This window comes from Sardina pilchardus, chromosome 7 (genome assembly GCF_963854185.1).
Source record: "Sardina pilchardus chromosome 7, fSarPil1.1, whole genome shotgun sequence".
In the NCBI taxonomy this organism is placed as follows: Eukaryota; Metazoa; Chordata; class Actinopteri; order Clupeiformes; family Clupeidae; genus Sardina; species Sardina pilchardus.
In genome coordinates this window covers 25,369,885-25,394,341 of record NC_085000.1, presented here as the reverse complement: position 1 = coordinate 25,394,341, position 24,457 = coordinate 25,369,885, and the positions used below count along the sequence as shown (strand labels likewise).

General features: G+C 44.8%; 1 protein-coding gene across 11 annotated transcripts; it reads left to right on the top strand.

Moving 5' to 3' along the window:
• Positions 1-212: 212 nt before the first annotated feature.
• LOC134087779 (MYND-type zinc finger-containing chromatin reader ZMYND8-like) lies at positions 213-24,244 on the top strand. 11 transcript variants are annotated; one of them, XR_009939855.1, is made up of 21 exons: positions 3,523-4,070; positions 6,127-6,197; positions 7,613-7,770; positions 8,792-9,013; positions 10,519-10,632; positions 11,041-11,133; positions 11,397-11,484; positions 11,587-11,642; positions 11,744-11,821; positions 14,029-14,144; positions 14,441-14,913; positions 15,365-15,496; positions 17,713-17,871; positions 18,359-18,922; positions 19,256-19,885; positions 20,573-20,709; positions 20,995-21,075; positions 21,482-21,560; positions 21,879-22,118; positions 22,579-22,643; positions 23,392-23,529. XR_009939855.1 is itself a non-coding variant. In XM_062541513.1 (20 exons), the coding sequence occupies exons 1-20, from the start codon at positions 291-293 to the stop codon at positions 23,571-23,573; spliced, it is 3,609 nt and encodes a 1,202-aa protein (XP_062397497.1). In that variant the 5' UTR covers positions 213-290; the 3' UTR covers positions 23,574-24,244. The 11 variants fall into 11 exon arrangements, 9 of the variants coding, with proteins under 9 accessions (XP_062397497.1, XP_062397493.1, XP_062397494.1 ...); XR_009939854.1 differs by having other exon boundaries at positions 21,879-22,133; XM_062541513.1 differs by lacking the exons at positions 3,523-4,070; positions 22,579-22,643 and adding an exon at positions 213-304 and having other exon boundaries at positions 8,870-9,013; positions 23,392-24,244.
• Positions 24,245-24,457: the final 213 nt, after the last annotated feature.

Genomic DNA, 24,457 nt, shown 5'->3' with positions numbered 1-24,457 from the left:
TGATATTTTGTGATCTGGGCCTAGCTCTCACTCACCACTCTCCCCCGTGCTCTCTCTCTTGCTCTCCGAGCTGCCCCTGCCAGCAGTGAACAAAGATAATTACTCAGGAAATATTTCAGCCAATCAGCTGCCGCCTTACATGCTGCCTGTGAAAGAGGAGCCAGTCACAGCCCAGCTACGATCAGACAGGCCCCGATCACACAGCTTGAAGTGCTTAGCCCTCCCTCGTCTAAAGACTGAGACTGTCCTCCATGTTTTTTTTTTAGTATTGACATAAAACAGTGTCAGCCATGCATCCACAGAGGTAAGGTTGATCTTTGTTTTTTCATGTTGTACCTGCTCTCTTCCTCTTTGTCTTTCTGCCTTCCTGTTTGCTGTTTGTTCTGTCAAGTCCATGCTGAAATCCTGTCAGTTTTTTCAGTTGGGCTTGCTGAAGGAGGGGGAGGGAGGGAGGGAAGGAAGGCCTCAGCTGCAGCCAGGCCTCTACTCACTAGCCAGGGCTAAGGCTGAGGGCGAGGGGGGCCAAGCAGAGGTTAAGGCCGGCTCAGGGGGCTTCAGGGGGCTTCAGCCCTACGGCCTTCACAATGTACAGGGACACAGGGGAGTCGGACGCACAGTCCGGCCACTCAGCCAGGGTGTAAATGTTGAGATGACCGTGGCAAATCATTTCTCCAACTAGTCTGTTTTCTTTTCTTGTCTTCACAAATCTGATATCTAACCAGGCCACTTCTCACTTCTCTCTCTCTCTGTGTCTCTCTCTCTCTGTCTCTGTCTCTCTCTCTGCTTTTAAAAAAGGGGGAGGGGGATTGGGGGAATTGGTTTTGGAGAGATGGGATGGGGGTTGGGTGGTGTACCTCTTTTGTAAGCTGATTGCTTGCTTCATTGTCTGGCTATGTCACAAGCCAGGCTGGGGGGGAAATGGAGGCAGGATAACAGATGCAGCTGTTGAAGCTCAGTAGGAGGTCTGACTCAATGGACAGTATATTTACATGGAGGGATGAGTGGGGAAATGAACAAGGTGTGTGTGTGTGGTTGCAATTCCATGTTTTACTTAAAAACATTTTTTTTACATATTTCTACTTGACTAGACTATTTAAGATTGTCCTTTATTGGAATGTTCTGTCACCCTGTTGTGTTTCAGGCCCATCTTCTTCCGTCTTACCTTTCCATCACATCTCGTACACCCCACCAGGCACAAGCACAAATCACTCCCTTAACTGGCATGGTTATTTTTTCCAACCATTTTTGTCACCTCATTACTGCCTGCCAGTGCTGGGAGAGGAGGCTGGTTGAGGGTTTCTTGAGACGTTGGGCTTCCCTGGTCATCAAGCTCGTTTTACTATCCAACACGGTGTGGATTAAAGCAGACCTCCGTAACTAGAGCCTCCCCCCTCCCGGCACACATACATACACACCACTGAAACATCCGTGGCCATCTTGGAAGTGCTGGGAACATTCCCTCGAGCAGAGTGTCTCGTGTTCGACCCTCTCTGCTGTCAACAGGAGGAACCTGCTATTTTGAGAATTTCAATGAAACACAGTGAAACCTTTTTTGAAAAATAACCTCCATTTTCCATTGTGTCCAGATAGAAATGATGAAGCAGTATTCATACCAGAGTGTAGACACAGGGTTTTTTCCTGGTATCTCTCTCTCTGTCTCTCCCTTTTTCGTCCACTCTCTCTCTCTCTTGCTTCATTTGTATTCCAGCTTTGCCATGTTCAGGCTCTCACTGCTTTGGAAATCCCCTTGAAATAACTACCTACTGAGACTAACCGCACTGAGGCCAATGCAGAAATCCCCTCTTTAATAATATCTTATGTTTATGTAAATGCTACAAGCTTTTTAGTCGGACCTGAATTTATCCAATACATTTACTTATGCTTGTTGAAGACAATATAAGCTACGATCAAGCTGAAGTCCGTAGCAGCTCATGGTACTAAAAGCACATGTGTTATATTAAGAGAATTACATCACATTATTTTGATCTCCTACACAGCTTGTGGTGGTGGTGGTAGGGACTTGACTGCTCACCCATACAACATGCACACAGAACTGAATTCCCTGGGCTCTGGAATGCAATTGCTATCTTAGCTATCAGAGAAATAATTCACACGACATAAAATGGTTTGGTTTAGTCGGTGAAGGGTAAAACGGCTCTATGTTTTCATATGGCTGCCTCAGGGAATATTTAAGTAGATGTATGTTCTGTTGTGCCAGAGAGGCATCTGGAGTGGACATATTCATTTTTATGAATGTCATAACTCAGGCTGAATCAGATTGCAGTGTCCTCAGAATGGATAGAAGGGCATTCAGGGTTTACACATTAAGTCCAAGTCTTTGTGGTGTGCCTTTGTCAGAAACTGGTAATACCATTTTACTATCAGTGATAAGTCTTTTTCTTTCAGGGAGACTGTATCAAAATGAGTATGACTTCAATTTAACATGAATAAAAATCACTGCATTGCAGCAAAATGTTTCTGTGAGGGAGAGAGAGAGAGAGAGAGGGCAAAAAATGACTGTGCTATGTGGCACTGCTCAGCCAACCAATCCGGTTCCTCTGTGTATGCTCTCCAGCCAATCACAATGGCAGCTGAGGTTAAAGACTGACAAGCACAGTGAGGGTAGCAGTATGAGCAAGGGCCTTCTGGAAAATTCCACAGCCATCTTTGTTTCATCCCCTCCAACTAAATGTAAAGGCCAAGCTTGAAGAATTGCCTTACATATTCAGTGCTTTATGAGAAGGTATGCTGTCCATTTTCTGCATTACATATAATACTTTTGATATGGGCAGGGATTGGTGGTGGGGGGTTGATAAATTAACAATAACCCTGAATACATTTGTTTTTATGAATCTGTGTCTGTAGCAGGACAATTTGATACTCTGTACTTGTATGTTATTCAAATGAAGGTTGGACTCCACAAACTGCGGTGTAGTCCAACATCAGACCTTTCATATCTCAAGTGTTTCCATCTCTAAGCTTGATGTAGGTTTCGGGCAAACCATCTGTGGTAGTCATACTGTCTTTCAGGTCATGGGGGCATGTGTTTTCTCCATCAACAAAACCAACAAGCTGGAAAGCCAAGATGGATCCATTCCTGCTTGTAACATCATGTAAAAGATAACATCTAGCCGAGCTGAAAGGGAATATAATTGTCTCGTTTGCTCGTGCGCATACCATGCGGTCATGATATTCCATATTTCTTGTCTTCTCCCTCTTCTCCTCAGTTAGTCATGTGGGAATTTAAAATGGTGGAAATGGCTGAGTGTCTTCCCTCTCTCTCTCTCTCTCTCGTTTTCTCTCTCTCCACCCCCCCTGTTCTCTCCCCTGTTAACGGAAAGCTCTGCAGGCCTCCTGATCCTCTGCCATGGACGTGCCAGAGCCCGCGTCTGTAGCCCGCAGGGGAGGGAGGGAGGAAGGGAGGGAGGGAGGAAGGGAGGGGGTGGTTTGTGTGCAGAGTGGGGGAGGGGAAGCTATGGTTTTCATTTCCTGTGAGGAGCACAGAAAAGAGAGATAGAAAGAGAGAGCGAGGGGAGGGCGAGAGAGCAAGTGAAAGAGAAAGACAGGGGGAAAAAACAAGCCTGCAGTTCACCCTGACTGTGGTTTGTATGTGCTGTGGTTGGTGTGTATGGTATTATCTCCAACCTGCTTTTTCGTTGTTGTGGTGACACTCATTTTTCTCTCTCTCTCTCCCCCCGGTTGTGTGGAGGTTGAGGTTCTGTACAGTTCAATGAATCGGATTAATCCACATGGTGCTGTTTGCTTTTTTCCCCACCAAAGGATTGCCCCGTGTCCTTAAGGAGAGTCCAGTCCCATGATCCTCGGACACATGTTGGTGATCACTTGAAAACTGACTGTTTTGGGACTGTGTGTTCTTTTTTGTCTTTTTGTCCTCTCTTCCTGATCTACACTGTCCTCTGGGGAAACCGTCCGCCATCTTTTCTCCATGGCTGAAGCAGTGAAACTCAGTGACCGTCTCCTACACAAGTGAAACAAGGAAGTGAGGAAGGCCGCTCTGCATTTTGGCATGCTCCATTTTTCACTTCAGCTCACATGCACAAGCACACAATGTGAGTTCTCAGGACAACATTTCCAAGAGTGCATAGATTCATCTTCTTTGTCTACAGGACATATTAGACTCAAAAGTGACTGGAGACGACAGTCATAGATTCTTTCTCCTCTTCCTTGTCAGCCTGATATTATTGGATCCACATGTTGACAAGGACTCTTGGCCTGGAGTGTCTCTGGTGTTATTGCAATAACACTACAAGCAGAGGCCAAAGGAGCTGTACCCTCCCTGGTTGTATAAGTTAAAGCCAAAGGGGGCATCACAGACGTGTGCTATTTTAGGGGTCGTCTATGGTTGCTTGGGTCAGTGTAATCTGCTATTTATGTGTTTGCATGGATATGTGCGTCACTGGCACAGTGTAGTAATCGAAGTTAATTGTGTGCTTTGGCCGGGACTATTCAGAGATTTTGTAGCCCTGTCTGCTAGCTGTGGTTCTATGACTGTATTGTGTAACCAACAGGCCTTCATGGTAATCATTAAGCTCTCATGACTGTGATTTCCCCAACACACTAATCAAACAAGTATTGAAGTGCCTTGAAGATATTTAGCCAAGATTGGCTTTTGTTGCAATGTGACCTTTGAACCTGGTACATCATGCTTAGAGTTATGGTGGAGGTGGGAAGCCCTTAAAGACTTTAGTCAAGCTTGCATTATATGACATGCTTATTTTGAAGATAAATGTTTACTGCCGTATGAATGGTAAGGTGGAAAGCCATGCCAAAGGGTTTGCCCTGCTAGGACAAAAGACGTCTCTGCTTCCGCTATATCTCTGTGGCTAATCTGGATTTAGAGTAACCTGTCGGGCGACCGGCAGCAGGGCTGAATGAGTAAGAGGGGGGTGTGAGAGCGACCTGAGCAGAAGGGAGGAGGAGGTGTAGGAGGAGGAGGGACGGAGCGCTCACAGAGCGTCATTCATCGGGGGAAAAAGAGCCTCCCTCTCTCCTCTCCTCCTCCTCCTCATTTGTCTTTTCAAAGGCACCGGTGTTAAGGGCAAATCTTGAGGAACTGGAGCAGTTGCATTTGAGGTTTATTGCGTAGGTTCTGAATGGATGTTAATCTGCTTGTTTTTGGTGAGGATTCTTTCATTGAATGGTGTGGTTTAACATAAATATTCTATAGGTCCAAATCGAGAAATGACAGATGAAGACTCATTGTCTCAGATGTGACAAATTGTGATGAGATTAACTGGAAAAAAAGTATGGGGAAGTATTTGTGAGTAATATTGTTGTGCTTAATGGCAGACATTGCTGATATTAACCAGGCTCTTGAGAAAGAGCATGCCTTTCTCTATTGAGGGAGTTTTCCCTTTGGGAATTTAGGAGTAGGCCTGAGTGAGAAGCCTTTGGAAGGACCACATGGGAGCAGTGCCATGAAGAAATGGGGGAGGTGATTGCAGATCCATTCAGTCTAACACGATCAATAACTCACAGGATACTTGGCGTGTTTGTGGTCTCATTTTATGGGGCACACTGCCAGACAGACGGTGAACGGGAAGGCCGAGGAATGATGAAAGGTGGTTAGGATCACAGGTTTCGTTTCACCTCACTGGGAAACACGAAGTCTCCTAAGGTTATTGTCTTCACCATGGTGGAGTTTGTGCGCTGCGTAGTCAAGGACCTATTGCCTTGGGGATTCACTCCACTTGCACTCTATGGAACAACAATAATCAGCCTTAGAACAAGAAAGATGACAATTCAAGCATTCTGGGGGCCTTCATGTTTAGATTTTTTTTTTCTTGGAGACTGATGATACCATCAAAAGCTTTCAAATGAGTTTTAGTGTGAGTCCCTCAGTGTCCACGCACCTTGACCATCTCAAACGAGGGGGTCAGAGGGATGCTGCTGCTGGTGCAGGAGAAGATGTAAACAAGTAGAAAACTCTGGAGACGGCCTCCTGTGTGGGAGTTGGCCGGCGTTTGCGTCACTCTTGTTTACCACTTAACTGAATCTCAGATTTGACTTTCTCCTTCTCACTCTCTCTCTCTCTCTCCCTTTCTCTCTGTCTGTCTTTCTCCTTCTCTATCTCTCTCTCTCTCTGTCTGTCTTCCTACGCTGCAGTTTGGCTGAGGAGGAGATAAAGACGGGGCCAGATGTAATCGAGGGGATGGACATGTCAATGCAACCCAAAGGTAAGAGGCCTATGGGGCTCTAGCACACATCTAGTCAGTTTGTTGTTGTCTGAAAACATCTCCCATGATAAGATGCTTATCGTGCATCTTCGGCATTAGCAAGTGATTACTGGATTGTCGGTTGGATAATAGATCCAGAGTAACAGCTGCAAGTCCAGAGCTGTGATGTTGTTGTGAGGAATACACCGAACCACACTAATTAAGGTTTAATTTAGAGGAGCATGGGGGGAAAGTAACAATCAATTGGCAAATTAATGAATAAATGATGGATTGGTGAAAGAATGAAATGCATGGAAAATTATGTAGCATAGGCTACATATACTATATGTACAAGGTGTGTAGGTTTGAGCTCCACGGTTAATGGTCACTAAAGAACTTGCCTTAAACTGGTCTTATAACTTTACCATTGCTCGTGGCAGATGTTGAGCTACTACTTTGACACCCTGAAGTATCTGCCAATACCAGTCCAATCCAATCTTTTCCCCTCAAACTAACGGCAAACTGCTCTGATACATTTGCCTGGGTGCATGCTTGATAGTCAGCAGGGGGGGTTCAATTTATGGCTCAACTACAGGTGCACATTAGCCTATGTGAAGGTGGTTTATTATTCCTATAACTAAAATGCAAAAAACAGCAATAAATAAGCAGGTATAATAAGCCTATTAAATAATAACTGTTTTTCAGACACAATGCCAGTGTATTCGACAAGCAGTAAAACAGTTATACAGTTGGCCTAAGCGACCTCCTTTTCTCCTGAAACCTAGCCTTAGGAAGTGAAAGAAGTAAACTGAAAAAAAACAAAACAATACAAAACACAAATACAATCACATCACGTTAGCCAGGCTACCTAACGCTACGTATCAATACATAGTCAGATTCAGATCAATAATATCAATATCAATTCAGATATTATTATTATTATTATTATGTTGTCAAGTACCCTGGCCTATACCTTTATTTTGTGATACAGAGGTGAGAGATTTATGTGTGTTTTGTCGTGAGTAGGCTACTGCATGTAATTAGCTGGTAGGCTGGGCGCTTGTAGCGTAAGCTATGTGCACCTACAGCCGTAACTAGCCTACCTTATTTGAACGAGCATTGAGCAGAGATGGTTGAAGATCCTTGTGAAGATGAACATTTAGAGTTTTGTAGTTCTCAGTGATTGTACTGCTTACTCGCTTTGTAGCCTACTGTTCACACAAAATATGCTGCTCATGTTTCCCTAATGACAGTCCCTCGTGACTTATGACCTAGATGCCTTTTCAATTATGGATAGACAGACACGGCCTAGAAACCGAATGCCAGTATGTTGTGTAGTCTTACCACCTTTTAAAAAATGTTTCTAAAAACACCAACACTACTGGTAGCTCACTCTTCTCTTTCTCCCCATGTTCCATTCTCTACCCTGTCACCAGTGTCGGACCCAGGGTCAGCAGAGAAGGCCCTGGCAGCGCCGAAGCGCAAGCTGCCCAGCCCCCCTCACTCCTCCAACGGACACTCCCCCTCCAGCACCTCCCCCAGCCCCATTAAAAAGAAGAAGAAGCCAGGCCTCATCCATAGCAACAAAGACCAGGTAGGCCACTCTAGAGTGTGACTGTGGTGTGGTTGGCAAATACACTCACCAGCCCCCCCGGTATCGCATGCACCAGAATCACCTTTTAAATCTCACATTCCATGATAACTTCACGTGTGAGAAATGCATGTGTAAGTCTAATGGACATTGTTAATGGGTTTCATTTAATCTGTCAGTGGGTGTGGGAGCTTGTGGCTGGGCCATCCACAAACAATATAATGTAATAGTAATTGTTTATATTATTGGTGCCTATTCTTCACTGTCATAAAACCCTTAAATCAATATAACCTAATGTGTCCAATGTTTACGTTTATAGCAATGTATTTTCCAAGCAATTAAACAGTATTGTTTTCTTACTATCATCAAATCCACTCTTACATATTTAATATTAAGTCTAATGCTTTGCTTGCAAAACAATCAATGTGGTTTGATTTATGAAAAAAAGGCAACTACTGTATGGTTTTGCCACAAATAGTATCTCTGAAAGTATTTGTCACAGTGCTCAGTGATGCTTTCCCTATTTCCAGGACAACTGTCTGTTTTAGTGATTCTTTATGTTCAGTGGATAACACAGAACATAATAATCTATCTAAATGTCACTACTCCATACATCAGTCGTAAGAAATCCTAGCACACTGATCACACCTAGTCTCACTGGGTTCATAAAAAAATATCTTTTAACCTATTCTAATAGATGTGAATTCTTCACATGTGTGACTGCTTTTGCTTTTTTTTTTTCATTGTGATCATTGCTGTGCTTTTAAACCTTAAAACCCTTTTTAAGTCATTGTGCCCTTTTTGATTTCTGATGCTTATCCCTCCATGCAGTGACATGTATGCTTGGTATTTCGTTTATTTCACTGCCCTGATTTGCTTGTGTGTTATTGTGATATTTACCTGGCAGTCCCGCTGCTGTGGCTCACACTACTGCACCTTCCCCTGTGTTTGTGGCTTGTGTTTTGATTCCCGACCCTTCCTTTTTTTTCTCCCCCTTTGTGTCTCTCTCTCGCCTGCATTTCAGTCTGAGCTAAGGCATGGTCCCTTTTACTATGTGAAGCAGCCAGCACTCACCACAGACCCTGTTGATGTTGTACCGCAGGACGGCCGCAACGACTTCTACTGCTGGGTGTGCCACCGCGAGGGCCAGGTGCTCTGCTGCGAGCTCTGCCCGCGGGTGTACCACGCCAAGTGCCTGAAACTGGCAGCAGAGCCCGAGGGCGACTGGTTCTGCCCCGAGTGTGAGGTAGCGTGTGTGTGGTGGTTTGGCCACGGCACGTGTGTGTGTAGTAGGTTATGCGTGTGTGTGTGTGTGTGTGTGTGTGTGTGTGCGCGCGCAGCTGCTTGTGCCTGGTTGTAGTGGGCCATGGGCAGTCTCACTTCCTGCTCTCACTCAGTTAGGTAGATTGTATCCATTGTCTCTTTCAGTTGTTTAGTCTCTCTCTCTCTCACGCACTCTCTCTCTCTCTCTCTCTCTCTCTCTCTGTCTCGCTGTGTCTCTCTCTCTCTCACGCACTCTCTCTCTCTCTCTCTGTCTCGCTGTGTCTCTCTCTCTCTCACGCACTCTCTCTCTCTCTCTCTCTCTCTGTCTCGCTGTGTCTCTCTCTCTCTCTCTCTCACTGTGTGTGTCTCTCTCTCTCTCACTCTCTCTCACACTCACACACACACACACACACACACACACACTTGCTTTCATACATTGCATGCACACACACACAAAACTTTCTACATTACATTCTCTATATGTACATGCTTATCTACCTCTTATTCTGTCACAGTCTCCATCCAGGGGAGACTGCCAGAATAAGATTGCCAGGAGATTTCAAGCTTACAGTTTAGATTCCTATTCAGTCAAGAGCTACTTAAACATATCGCAGCCACTCATTCAAAAATGTCAGTGGCCTGCATCCATCTTATACGCATCTCATACCTATCATGTACATGTTGGAGGGTGTAGCAAAGAACTTACACAAACTGCGATATCATGCCCTTTTTAAGCTCATAAATAATGATCAGCCTGGTCTCAAAACTTTACTGGACGGCTGGATATTCTACCGGTTAGCACTCCAACACTGTCTCCATTCCTGTCTCTATTCTCTTCTGCTCTGTCCCTCATTGTTTTGGAACTGCAACACCGGCTTAGTTGTCTGAAATTTGTCAATGTCCTGGCATCTTGCCAGGCAGATGGAGTGAGCTGAGAGCAGAGGAGTGGAGAAGCCTGGCCATGCGCTTAGGGGCTATTATCTCTGCAAATGATCTATAAATCTGTTGCCCACCTGAAACCAATGGCCCCAAATGGTTCCACAGATCTTAAAACCACTTAGCTGACACTTTGTAGCTCCATGGCTACCCATGCTAATCAGCACACACATTTGTGCTGTACTCGCTAGCATGGTAAGATCTGTTGAACCATGGTGGTGTTTTGCTTTGGGCTGGGATTAGCTGAATTGCTAGTGTTCACAGCTGCCTAAAGATATTGCTGCTCCAGCATATGCTACTAGTAGTATGGGCATATTATTTTGGCCATCTTTTATTAGAAGTGGTACAGTGGTACAGATTTTTTGCCTTTAGCAGCTTATGTAGCATTGCGGTTCAGTGGCTTCATAGCTGAGATGATTGCAGTGCTCCTTAATAAACAATGAGGCCAACATTATAATAATTTTCTTGTGCACTAGTTCTGGCCTGCTGTGATATGTTGGATTGAATTTTTCCAGTGTCATCAATGTAAACACTCTGTAATTTCCCCCCCAGAAAATAACAGTGGCTGAATGCATAGAGACTCAAAGCAAAGCGATGACCATGCTGACGTTAGAGCAGCTATCTTATCTGCTGAAGTTTGCACTCCAGAAGATGAAGCAGCCGGGGGTAAGTGGCCATGTCGGCTCAGCAGTCTGCAACTCTATCTATCATGCCGGCCCTTGAGGCTCACTCACTTTAATGATGTATGTAGTTGTCTAAGCCAGGGGGATAGTTGTGTGTGTGTGTGTGTGTGTGTGTGTGTGTGTCTGTGTGTCTGTGTGTGTGTGTGTGTGTGTCTGTGTCTGTGTGTCTGTGTGTCTGTGTGTCTGTGTGTCTGTGTGTCTGTGTGTCTGTGTGTGTGCGTGTGTGTGTGTGTGCGTGTGTGCGCGTCTGCAAAGGTATACTGATGCTTCCGACTTTTATTTCACGTGTGCTCTGTCTATAATGCTTGTGTATCAGAAGTGCGTTTGCTTGTGTTGACAAATTGCGTGTTCAAACTCAAAATTGTGTGGTTTTGCCTTGGTTTGTGAGCAGACAGAGCCATTCCAAAAGCCTGTTTCCCTGGAACAGCACCCCGATTATGCAGAGTACATCTTCCACGCAATGGACATATGCTCACTAGAAAAGGTAGCAACTCTGACTAATACTCAACTCTTATTAAAACTCGACTCTTACTAAAACTCAAGGCTCTTTAGATTGCAGAGCACTCTTGTCGTAAGACTTTCTCACAAACTCTTTACAGGAAATGCAACATGCAATAGTACAGTAGCCTAAAACAATATGTTTTCACTGTTTACAAACATAACCAGCCAAAAGAACAGTCTTCTTTTAATAAACATATAACCAAAAAACATACATGGTCTTTGATGATTGTTATGATTCTGTTACAGAACATAAAGAAGAAGATGTATGGCTGCACAGAGGCCTTCCTGGCCGATGTGAAGTGGATCCTACACAACTGCATCATTTACAATGGAGGTCTGTTTGTCATACAGTGGCAATATTCTACAGTGCTCGCAGTAGTGCACTATTTTTCAAATGAATATTTTCCAAACATTTGTTACTCCTCCTGTCCCCCAGGCAACCACAAACTGACAGCGACCGCTAAAGTGATTGTGAAGATCTGTGAGCATGAGGTATGTAATGCAGCTTCCATTTTGCCTTCTGCTGAAACAGACTTGTCAGTCACTCCTGTAGAATTTTCTTTCAATCGAGCTTGTCTTTATATCCCCCCCAGATGAACGAAATCGAAGTTTGTCCCGAGTGCTACTTGTCGGCTTGCCAAAAGAGGGACAACTGGTTTTGTGAGCCATGTGTAAGTAATTTTGTATTTGTGTGAGTCATGTAGTTCATGTATGGTCTCGTTTGTGATTGCCTTCGGTACACAACAGTAAGCCACAACGGTATGGCCACTGACAGATGAAGTGAATCTTCATTGGCTTGTCGATGCCCAGGATGTATTACACAAGAGCTGATCAGTCTTTTCCCGCGGTCGACATGCTGAATGTCAGGAAAAAATGGGCAGACTGGACAGCCTAAATCAACCTATGCCCACCATAGAAAGCACCTATAATGGTCACATGGACTTCAAAATTGGACCTCAGAAAGTGGCCTGGTCCGATAAATTCATGTGAACTGCCATGCACAAGTTCATTAAGTTCACTGTGTGTGTGTGAGGAAGAGATTGTTGATAGACTGTGCTAAAGGTGCAGCTATTTCACAAAAACAACAAGGAGAATGGGGAAAGAAAAGCACAGTACTGCTTCTGTCACCGAGGAAGAGATGACACCAGGATGCACTCTGGGGCAAAACACACAAGCTTTTCTACTCTGGACAATACCTTACAGTGGCAATGCTCTGCTTGGAGCATTGATGTGTATGTGATGTTTAGACCACAGACACATTGTTGCTGAACAGCGTGCCCCCTTGGCACTGCACACATTGTTCAGGATCGGTTCCAGGAACATGGCTTAGAGGTCGGGACTGCTCAGACCTTCCTGTTCCCCAGATCGTAATCCAATCACGCATCCTGTGGATGTGGCACCACAACTGAGGAGTAAACTATGAAGCGAGGTTAGTGGGTTAGCAAGGTTATGTTGCACCAAGAAGCTAGGGATTCCAATGGTGCTATATATCCCCATGGTAGTGTATGCATTGGAGTGAGTGGACTCCACTGATATCAAAAGCGTCCACCAACCAGGAAATAAACGTTTGCGAATGGAACTAGGCCAGACTCTCTGCAAAGTCCAAGTCATGGTTTTCCAGGCTAATATAAACATGCTACTGACAGAACATTGTTAGGATCTCAGACATTCCATCAGTGATTCAAGGAGTATGCTGTTGTATTTCAGCACAGCTTTCCAACTAGGCTACTCCACACAGAACAAACAATACAGACTAGCCTTTTTGTTGTTACACAGACAAAAACATCCTCTGGAATGTCATGGAATAATGTTGGGTGATGATTTTTTACCATATTTAGTGACATGGTGAGAATGAGACACTGTGGAAATGCATGTGTTTCCCTACATGTACAGAGCACGCTCGGCTGACAACACAGTGAAGTTCTCTCAGTATTGCTTCTCCTGCAGTGGGGTTTTGCTCATGCGCAGGCCACGCGTTGACCATGCACTCTTGACACACGGACACAGTATTTTGGAGGCACTCGACAGCCACCACATGCCACGTTGATGACCCCATTTGTGTCGCATACTTAGCCAGCACTGTGTGAACTGACTGCAGGCGCGGAAGTATGCCAAACTCATGATTTGACAAATAAAGCTGATAACCATCACTGTATTGCCAATGACTTCAGATTGCTACTTCAGGGTTTTTGGTGCCAGCTTACACAAAGAAATCTTAGCTGTGTGTGACTTGCTCCGTAGTACACCCCTCTGGCCTGATCCGTAATGAAGTCAAAATGACAGTAGATATCTTTAAGTTGTCATCTTTGTGCAAGATACCACAGGATGGACACCTCCTTTTAGAGTCCAGACCTCAGAGGTCAGATCTCTTGCACCACTCGGAACACCAGCTCTGCTCCTGATGTATTTGCTGACCTCCATATCCATGTGTCTGACCTTTTAACACCGCTCCATGGACAACAGATGTAAAATAGCAATTTTGGGCCCCAGCTGTGGCGCAACTGGCTGGGGCACCTGCACTGTACGCTGGCGACCCGGGTTCGATTCCCGCCCCGTGGTCCTTTCCAGATCCCAGCCCTGCTCTCTCTCCCACTCACTTCCTGTCATTCTATAACTGTCCTGTCATTAAAAGCCAAGCCAAAAGCCAAAAAAATATATACTTTGAAAATAGCAATTTTGACTAATTCTGGTATATTTATATTTCATGTTTATTGATGTGCAATGTCCATGACAAACAAACCTTAAATGAAAATGGAATGAATAAAACTGGCCCATAATGTTTTTATTAATAAATAATGCACAAGTTTCCCTGTATTCATTACGGTATGTGTTCTGCATATGGTATGTCATGTGTCCACTCTGCTTCTCCTGTGCACAGTGCCAGCCTCACCCCCTCGTCTGGGCCAAGCTGAAGGGGTTTCCTTTCTGGCCAGCCAAAGCCCTGCGAGAGAAAGACGGACAGGTGGACGCCCGCTTTTTTGGCCAGCATGACAGGTGATTCCTCCTGCCACCCCAGAATAAGCAGAGGGACCTCCACTCCAATTTCAGTTCTTAGCTCTCTCTTACTCTTACTCTTTGTCTGAGCCATTGACTGTAGAATGCTTTCTAATATCTCTATGGTTTGGACTCCGCATGTGTTATTTTTCTTTTATGCTGAAGTATGTGTAAGGTAATGTGTACTGTGGAAGTAAGTAAAGGTACTGTGGAAGTAATTCAAAATGTAATTAAATTGAACTGTCCACAGCCTCCGTTGTAAACTCAACCGCTTTCGCTTTTTTTTGTTTCTACAGGGCATGGGTCCCTATCAACAACTGCTACCTGATGTCCAAAGAGATTCCCTTCTCTGTGAAGAAGACCAAGAGCATCTTCAACAGCGCCATGCAGGAGATGGAGGTGTACGTGGAGAACATCCGCAAGAAGTTCGGCGTCTTCAACTACGCTCCTTTCCGGACGCCGTTCACGCCCAACAACCAGCTCCAGATGCTGCTGGACCCGGCCAATCCCGGCGCCGGCACGGTCCGCCTGGACAAGCAGGAGAAGATCAAGTTCAACTTCGACATGACGGCCTCCCCCAAGATGCTCCTGGGCAAGAGCATGCTGTCGGGGGGAACGGGCCGGCGCATCTCCATGACGGACATGCCGAGGTCCCCCATGAGCACCAACTCGTCCGTGCACACGGGGTCGGACGCGGAGCAGGAGACGTCGGACAGGGCGGGACGAATGCACCACTACAGCGCAGGGGAGGAGTCCATGGATTACACCGGTATTTACTATGTTTTAACAAAGGAGACATGGCTTGGGCTGATGTAGGAGCTAATTTAAGTCTAAACTAAATAACCTTAAGACTAAGTTAGATCCAACCCTGCTTCCAAGATGGGATACTTTGAAAGATAAAGTATGGGTTAGGGTTAGGGTTAGGTTATACTTTGTATTGGTATTTGAATTAAATTAGTATTTATTGTCTTGCTGACTATTATCCGATGTTGCCATTTTGATGATTGATGATATGATTGTGAGTGAACAGTATTCACAAACAAGCCCTCTTACTTCATCTTGTAACACTTATGCACAGCGTGGAATACTTATGCAGCAGCAGGCCACACTTTGTATAAATATGACTGTGTGTGTGTGTGTGTGTGTGTGTGTGTGTGTGTGTATGTGTGCTTGTGAGTGATCAACTTTGCTAAATTCTTGCCTCTTTCTTTGCCTTTCAGCATCTCCAGCATCTAAGATGGGTGTGATGAGCAGCACAGACAGCCCTAAGCCCTTCTCCCCTCAAGGCTCGGCCACGCCATACATAAAGCAGGAGAGGAGCTCCACAGGGAGCATCCTCAACCTGAACCTGGGTGAGTCCATCACGGCTTATGTACTATATATTCATTTATTTATATCTACAGCGGGGGCAAATGGGTATTAAACGCGTCAACATTGTTTCCAGTAAGTATACTTCCAGTGAGACTATTCGCATGACATTTTCACCAGACGTTCGTATTAACTCAGTTAATCCACACAAACCGGAAATATGCTAAATAAATCTTGACATGTTCAAAAACTTATTTTCCCCCACTGTATGTACAGTATACTGTATAACACAGACTTTTTGAAGCACTGAAGCTCTGGTGAGATCTGGGATGTTAATGGGATTAGGGAGATTGAGGATGATGTTTTGAGGTTATGAACCAACCTAATGTCATTATGGGCTATCTGATAGCATCAGCGACATATTTATGCTGATTTGATTAAGAGTATGTGAGAGAGAAGAGGTCTGTAAAGGTACACAGAGTTCAGTTGGAACATCTTACATGACTTACAACAGCAGCAACCCATTGTGTCTGTCCAGTGTGCAGATATCAGTGGGGTTCTTTTGTGGTTATGCTTTTGATGTCAATACTTCCTCTTCATGTTCATTTCATAATTCAAGTCTAGATTATTTAAATGGTTATATGTGCTCAAAAATGACAGATCTCAATATATGTTTTAGTCCTTAAGCTAAAAAGGGTCTCTAGGCAAACATGCAAAAGTGATCAGCTTTAAATAAGACACTGTATCAACAGTATCTGCAATTCCTTGTTAGGTATACATATTACTTGTCCATCAATAAGTGGAACAAAAGTACTCCTTCTGTTTGTTTGAATTTTACAGAAAATAGTTGAAAAAAAAAGAAAATATCTTGATCACATTTTGTTTTGTTTTCAATCTTTTGGTTTTAGTTTTTTGTGTGGTAGAGTGAAAAGCAAAAATCACACCAACTCTATTTGGTCTACCCCTCACCTGACATATCACTGTGGCATCTAAGACTGAGAAGGACCCATTACTTGTGTGTTCATCATATGTCCCAAGTGTGATAGCTCAGACACAAAATAAGCTTTACTTTTCCTTTGCCGTGTTATCAGTTGTTGTTGCCAAAGACCGTTTGAAACTATCAAATGGGAAGGATTCTGTGGGTAGGACTGTCTGTGCTCGTAGTGCTGTTTCTGCACCATGCAGATCTGGCAGGCCACTGGGATAAGGGGGATTGTGGATGGCGCTCTAAGGTTGTGAACCTAATTTGTAATGCCATTATGGCTCTGTGAGCAGTCTAGCAACAGGTTTATCCTTATTTAATTAAGAGTGTGTGATGGGGACAACGCATGCTCTCACATGTCAGGAGATTAAAACCCATCATGTTGTGGCCAAGAGCTTGTTGGTGTTGTTACACACACTACCTTTGTGGGTTATGTAATTTCAAATATACACAGGAGAGACGTAAAATTCCTCGAACTATAGGTAACGGATCTCGCACAGCGGCCTATCTACAACCAAGCCTACTTACTGTCACAACCAAAATTACACAAATTACTAGCAAAAACAACCAACAGAACAGCCTTCAAGAGCCTTTCACGAGGGTTGTCAAGCAGGCACCTTCCTTCATAGGCGTTTCTTTGAATTAGGCGCACAACATCTCCAGAAGGCTCAACAGTGGTATCTGGTGTCCCAGACTCATCCCCCCTCCACACGAGTCACCTACCAATAAATACCAACAACGGACAAAACAGGACCACAACACAAAACCACCAACAAGGCAGTCTCTGTGTGTAACAAATGGGTCTCACTAGCAAGTGCTATTGCCCCCGTTGACTAAGATCAGCATTGATTTTCCTTCACTGTGTTATCAATCATTGTTGCCAGGGAAACCTTGGAAACTAGAACCACAGATTCTACTACCTTTGGAACCATATAATCAGAAGGTTTCCGTGGGTAGAATGTTATGAAGAAAAGCAAAGTGCAGATGCGGTATGCAAAAGTGAGAACCGAGAGCACAGTGCGTGAGCACAATGTCTGGTAGCCCCCCAACTGTCAAATGCAAATTTTCAGCAAGACACATGAAAATAGAAAAGAATGACGTGTGGTTGAGATGGGACCTGAAAGTCTACACACCTGCTAGTCACATTATGCTAGTGTGCCTGAAGGACAAGTCAGCTCGAAATGTCAAGAGAACTGGTCGAGATGATCTTTAAAACAAAGCGATGTAGGGAGCAGCACAGACACAGTGCTAGATATCCCCTGTGTTGTCTTTTGGCAGATCGGATCAAAGCGGAGATGGACCTGAAGGAGCTCAGTGAAACGGTGCAGCAGCAGCAGCAGCAGCAGCAGCAGTCGGGGGCATCCATGCTCCTCACCTCTGCTAAGAGACCCATCCGTAGTCTGGACAAGACCATTGAGAGCTGCAAGGCCCAGCTTGGTAAAGAATCAAAAGCTTTCATGCACATCACAAGTGTACAGACGCAGTAACAGTTTTACAAGTTATTAGTTCATCTATGTTTTAAAGGTGCAGTCATGGATTTAGCAGGAAGTTTGTGTTTATGTTTATATTTAAATGTATTTTGCTGACACTTTAGTGCAAACATACATTATATTTTAACCAAGGACCAAACAAAACATGCCAGCCAGAGAGGTATATCACCCCTACCTTCAGTATTCCTATACTATACTATAATATACTCTAATCATAGCACTGATGAACTATTATACTGTACTAAAACTCATGGGTACAGTACCCTGGAACCGTGTATTATGTTGGAAAGATGTGCGTACCTAACCATTGCTGTAAGTCATATGAGATGGAGAGAAATTACTCTGCTGAATGAATACATGTGAATGTAGTATTGTTATTTCTGCATGTATAGCAGATGTCGTGTGCCTCAGCTGTGAAATCATCCCTGTCACAGGTATTGATGAGCTCTCTGAGGACGTGTACCGGCACGTGGAGCACAGCGACTCCGAGGACTCGGACAAGTCGGACTCCAGCGACAGCGAGTACCTCAGCGATGAGGAGCAGAAGCCCAAGAACCACAGCCAGGACAAGGAGAAGGAGAAGGAGAAGGAGAAGGAACGGGCCGACCGAGAGTCCAGAAAGAGAACCCACAGCGCCTCGGCGGAGAGACCCGAGAAGAACGGAGGGCTTCCCGGAGCGACGACAACTGTGACGGCGGCGGCCGGCCGGGACAAAGGCGTCGCCCACGATGGCCCGGGCTCGGCGAAGGACAAACACAACAGCGTGGAGAAGGAAGCTCAGGAGAAGCCTCGGGCGCCTCCGAAGCAGCAGCAGAAGCAGGTGAAGCAGGAGCCGAGGGCCAGAGCCGGCGCGGATGCGGACATGGACTCGGACTCCGAGAGGGAGCTGGTGATCGACCTCGGGGAGGAGATGGGCCGAGACCGGAAACGGCCCAAGAAGGAGCCTGCGTCCGTCCCCACAGCGGCCACCAAGGAGCCACCAGCCATTAAAACAGAGGGTAAACACCAGCCACCTCACTCTCTTGCTACTGTACATCATACGAGAACATGTAACATCAGGCAAGGACTGTTCAGAGTAAATCATGCATTGGAAATGATACATGTGTGTATAGGTTTAAACTTTAAAGCATAGCTTGATTTGGGTATGTGGTTTGCTATGGTTGCATGTGGTTAGTATGGCTGCATTTTGATCATAACAGTGTGTCATTTGCATGTGGTTTTGCTTGATTGTGCTTCGCCCCTCCTCCTAGCTAAGGTCACTGCATACACTGTAGATACATTACACTGTAATGAGTATTTCATGTTGGTTTTGTGACTTGATCTCCGTCCAGGTAAAGCTCCTTCCTCCAGCAGCACAGCAGCCGCCACCTCCTCAGCGGACAGCACTTCCAGTTCCACCAACGCTAGCGTCAAAGACTCTCCCCATCCGGCTGTGGGGGTCCCCCTGAACGTGGGGCCCTTTCCGACCTTGACCTCCTCAACCGTGGCCCCTGGAGCCACCTCCACCACCTCTTCCACATCTCCAGCTGCCATTCCGTCCACAGTGCCTTCCTCATCCTCCTCCTCCACCGCCGCCGTCGTCTCGTCCTCCTCTTCCTCCTCCTCTTCCTCTTCCTCCTCCAACACGGTGAAGAAGCAGCGCCCCCTGCTGCCCAAAGACAATGCTGCGGCCGCCACTGTCACCGCCGCCGCCGCTCAGGCCATTCAGCCGCGCGCGGTCGTGTGGAATCCCGCCACCAACCCCGCTAAGTTCCAGACGTCCTCGCAGAAGTGGCACATGCAGAAGGTGCAGCGGCAGCAGCAGCAGACGCAGTCACCGCAGCCAGCTGCGCAGACACCGCCGACGCCGCCGCAGACGCAGACACAGACCCAGGTGCAGGTGCAGGTGCAGACCCAAGGCACTTCAGCAGCGCAGGCACAGTCCTCCAGCACACGATACCAGACCAGACAAGCGCTGAAAGGTGATTGCATTTTTACCAAATGTGTTTATCTCGCCATACGCTAGGTGCACAGAGGGTTCCAGACTACCCGTAATTTCCCTACTATTAGCCGCGGCTTATACATTGATTTTGCAAAATTTCTCCCGCTATGAGGTTAATACAGGGGGCCAGTTAATGTGGTGTTAATATGTTTTTTTTCTTTTGACTTGCATAAAACACTGTCCTGCGGCTTATACACAATGCGGCTTATATGCGGGAAATTACTGTATGTAACTTTTTAAAAAAAAATGTAAAGTATATTTGTTTGGGCTTTTTTATGCCTTTAATGATAGAGACAGTGGAGAATTACAGGAAGTGAATTATGGGCGAGAGAGCAGGGGTGGGATCCGGAAAGGACCACGGGGCAGGAATCGCACCCAGGTCGTCGGCATACGGTGCAGGTGCTGCAATGTTGTGCCACAGCTGGGGCTACTAGGTCACTTTTAAGGGTTGTGCTTGCAGATTGGTGGGCAGTATCAATTCAGTTGCAGTTTAACAACACTGCATAATATGCATCTGCATGATCTTCATATGCTGTGTCTGTGTGTCTGTGTGTCTGTGTGTCTGTGTGTCTGTGTGTCTGTGTGTCTGTGTGTCTGTGTGTCTGTGTTTTCAGTGAAAGTATGTTTTTACATCACCATAATAATTGATTTCCGTTCTCTATGGCAGTTCAAGTAAAGGACTCTCCCCAGAGTGCATCGACATCTGGATCCTCTCTGGCCTCCTCCTCCTCCATGGCAGGAGATTTCAGCATCCCCACCGCCTCTGCCGACGTGGCTGCAGACATTGCCAAATACACTAACAAAGTATGTCTACTTCCTAAACTCCCACAGCACATGTGATTTGAGCCTTTTGGGCTTCCATAAAGTTCAGAAACTCATGTGGCTCTCAAGAGGAATGAGATTTAACAAAGCATTGTATCAATTGCAACAAATAAGTTAAACATATGCAAACCCAATAATTGTTTGTTTATTTTCCATTAAAATAGTGCAGAGACATTGACATCCAAATCCATGGATCTGTAAAATGACTTTTGATTTATTGATTTATTATCAGATTAAGAGCTAATGTTTTTCCATTTCTCATTTCAGATAATGGACGCAATCAAAGGGACGATGACAGAAATGTATAATGACCTCTCCAAAAGCACCTCTGGCAACACTATAGCAGAGGTCAGTTCCAGGGATGATTTCAAAACAACTGCACTTTCAGGCTGAAACTATTTATATAATCGTTGCATAATTGTAGCGGCTTTAGTGATCAGTAAGAATAATACCACACACTCAGACACAACTCACTTTTGTAAGTTATGCATAAGCTCTTCAAGGTTATTGTTCTGTATTGGCCCTTGTGCACTCAAACAGCCCTCCGCTAGAGTCAGTGCCGCTTGGTGACTGTCAAAGTGATTGCCTAAGAGGCCTCTTGATGAAGGAGAGAAAACCTTGCCCAGGGTGCAGTAGGATAGGTTTAAAAAGCTTAGATTCATATTAGAACATGCTTAGACCAGAGACAATATTGTAATAGGCTTGGTGTGTGTGTGTGTGTGTGTGTAACATGCTACCCTTTTGAACCCCACAGATCCGCCGGCTGAGGATAGAGATTGAAAAACTCCAGTGGCTGCACCAGCAGGAGCTCTCTGAGATGAAGCACAACCTGGGTATGAGAAGCGCACACTGGCAACACAGACAGCACACACACACACACACACACACACACACACACACACACACACACACACACACACACACACACACACACGCCATTTTCACCTCATAATGTGCGTGTTAAATCATACACATAATGGCTGTGTAATTATAAATAAACTTAGCTTGTGTTTAAAATCCATCCATGATTTAAATATGTGTGTGTGTGTGTGTGTGTGTGTGTGTGTGTGTGTGTGTGTGTGTGTGTGTGTGTGTGTGTGTGTGTGTGTGTGTGTGTGTGTGTGTGTGTGTGTGTGTGTGCTGCGCTACAGAGCTGACCATGGCGGAGATGCGCCAGAGCCTGGAGCAGGAGCGTGAGCGGCTGGTGGCGGAGGTGAAGAAGCAGATGGAGGTTGAGAAGCAGCAGGCCGTGGACGAGACCAAGAAGAAGCAGTGGTGCGCCAACTGCCGCAAGGAGGCCATCTTCTACTGCTGCTGGAACACCAGCTACTGCGACTACCCCTGCCAGCAGGCCCACTGGCCCGAGCACATGAAATCCTGCACGCAGTCAGGTACAGCGACTTAAGGTAGTATGTGATCCCAGGAGGCATGGTTGGTCAATTGTGCTAAAGGTCGTTGGCGTATGTCTCTTAAAGAGTTCAGGCCTCGCTTTTTTTTGTTTTCCTGCATGTCACGGTTGACACAATTCTCTAATTGTTTCTAACTGATTGTTTTGTTTAGTTCAAAGAATGCTTTACTGTTTTTGAATGTATACAGCATCATTAGCTAACTGACACGTAAATGGTCTTTAGCTGGTGTGAAAAGGCAGGTAGAAGATTTTACGTGTGATGATAGATTAGTATGCTAATACTTTCTTGACATGGACCCCTGAAACAGTATTTTTGAAAAAAATGTTCTTGTGTTTTAATTTATAATCTGTAGGCAAAATACTTTTATGCATTTGAAAGTTAGTTGGATGGATTCACTATAGAAGTGGGTCAATAACAAAGTCAACACATTTTTACTCGGTAGACCATCGATAGAAGTCCAAAAGCAAAAAACAAACAATATCTTCACCAGGGAAGACCAAAATAAAGGTACAGTCTTCCAATCCGGCTAGGATTGTTTCTAGTAGGTTCTAGTTTTATAGTTTCCATGTTTGAACATGTTAATGTGTGTTTTATATGTTCATTTTTTATAACGCAGGACACCAGACTAGCTGTTATACAGTAGTTGCTATCTTGCTCTTATACTTTGCCAGCATGTTATCTACATTGACTTGTTTGAGGTTCACAGTCTGGTGAGAGACTATTCTTTCAAATGAGTGCTCTTGATGGCAGAAAAAAAGCCTCCAATAAGCTCAATACGTTTTCCACAACAGTGACGTTACATGGATTTTTTTCTTTTTCTTTTGGATTTTATGATTTATTAATATGAATACAAATGCTAGACGTGGGTGTTGACTCTCCCATAGTCACACTTCTACTTCATCCCTTACATGGTCCCATGTAGCTTCCCATTCTCTGAACTGTGATCTTCTGTTTGAAATCATCCATTGGCTCATTCCATTGTTTGTTTGTTTGTTTGTTTGTTTGTGTAGACCTGAGGAAAGGTGTTTTGAAGTCTGCCTGTTGTTAATGGTCACATATTGTTTTGCAACAGGAACCTTTATAATGACTTGCAATTGGACATTTTGTTTATCTAAGTGTCCATTAAGAGTGTGAATGTTTAATGAGAAAATGGTGCATGAATTCAGATGAATTTATCTAATGTACTGTGATGACCAGTGCGATGGACTGGACCAGATGAAGGCTAATGTCTCTCTTTGTTTCTCTACCCTTACAGCCACAGCGCCGCAACAGGAGACTGAAGCAGAGGCCCCGTCAGAGCCGGCAGGCAAACCCACGGGTCAGACCCCCAACATCCAGCCCTCTCCACCTGCGGCCAGCAACCCCCAGACAAACAAAGACCCCTCGCCCGCTGGCACAGAGAGAGGGCGGGACAGTGCCAGCGTTAGCGTGTCCTAACCCTCAATCACAGCACCAGTGTCCGTGGGCCTGTACATAAATATATATATTGTTATAATTATTATTATTATTATTATTATTTTTAACCTTGGTGTATGTCACCTTGCTCTGTTACAAACGTCTTACTGAAGATTGAAATGGTGAGACGTTGATACTGACACTTTTTTTTATGGCTGGGCTGACGGTGATTACCAACGCCTCTTCGTCTGTCCAGGGATTGTGGATGACATCGAAATCAAGATTATTATTTTTTTGTTTTTTTGGACCTTACCAATGAATTCACAGCACACTATGAAGAAAATATCAAATGATGTAAATGTGAAACAACTTTTTTTATACACACATATAGCTCCATATAAAAAAAGATACATACAGACTTTATACAGTTATGATAGTAGCACTTCCAAGTCCTGTGGTCATTCTTTGAAATATGGTCAAATGACGGTTTTTATGATGGACGTGGTACCGTATCAGTTTGAGGACTTTGAACCGTCATCACTCACTTTGAAAGATTCCTCAGATGCTGTGTTGTGAACGTGATCGCAGAGACCGAAAAAGAGAGAACATTAATGACTGTGTATTTTTTGTGAGCATGTTTTTTTCTGTCTATGTCTCACAGATTCCATTGTTTACATATTGTAAATAAAACATAATGGTGATGGTAGACTTTACATCCGTTTCTGTCTTTTCATCTGTGGCCGAATCAGCTCATGGGCAACGACCTTCCTGTTGTTTCATTGTAGATTTGAAAAAGAAAAATGAGTCTCCTTGTACTCACAATGAGTGGGGGGTTGTACAGTGTACCTCTGTGATCTGTCCCCATCCTTTACTACATGAGCGGAAACCCTCTGTGAAGGAACTTTACCACCACCTGCTGGTGAATT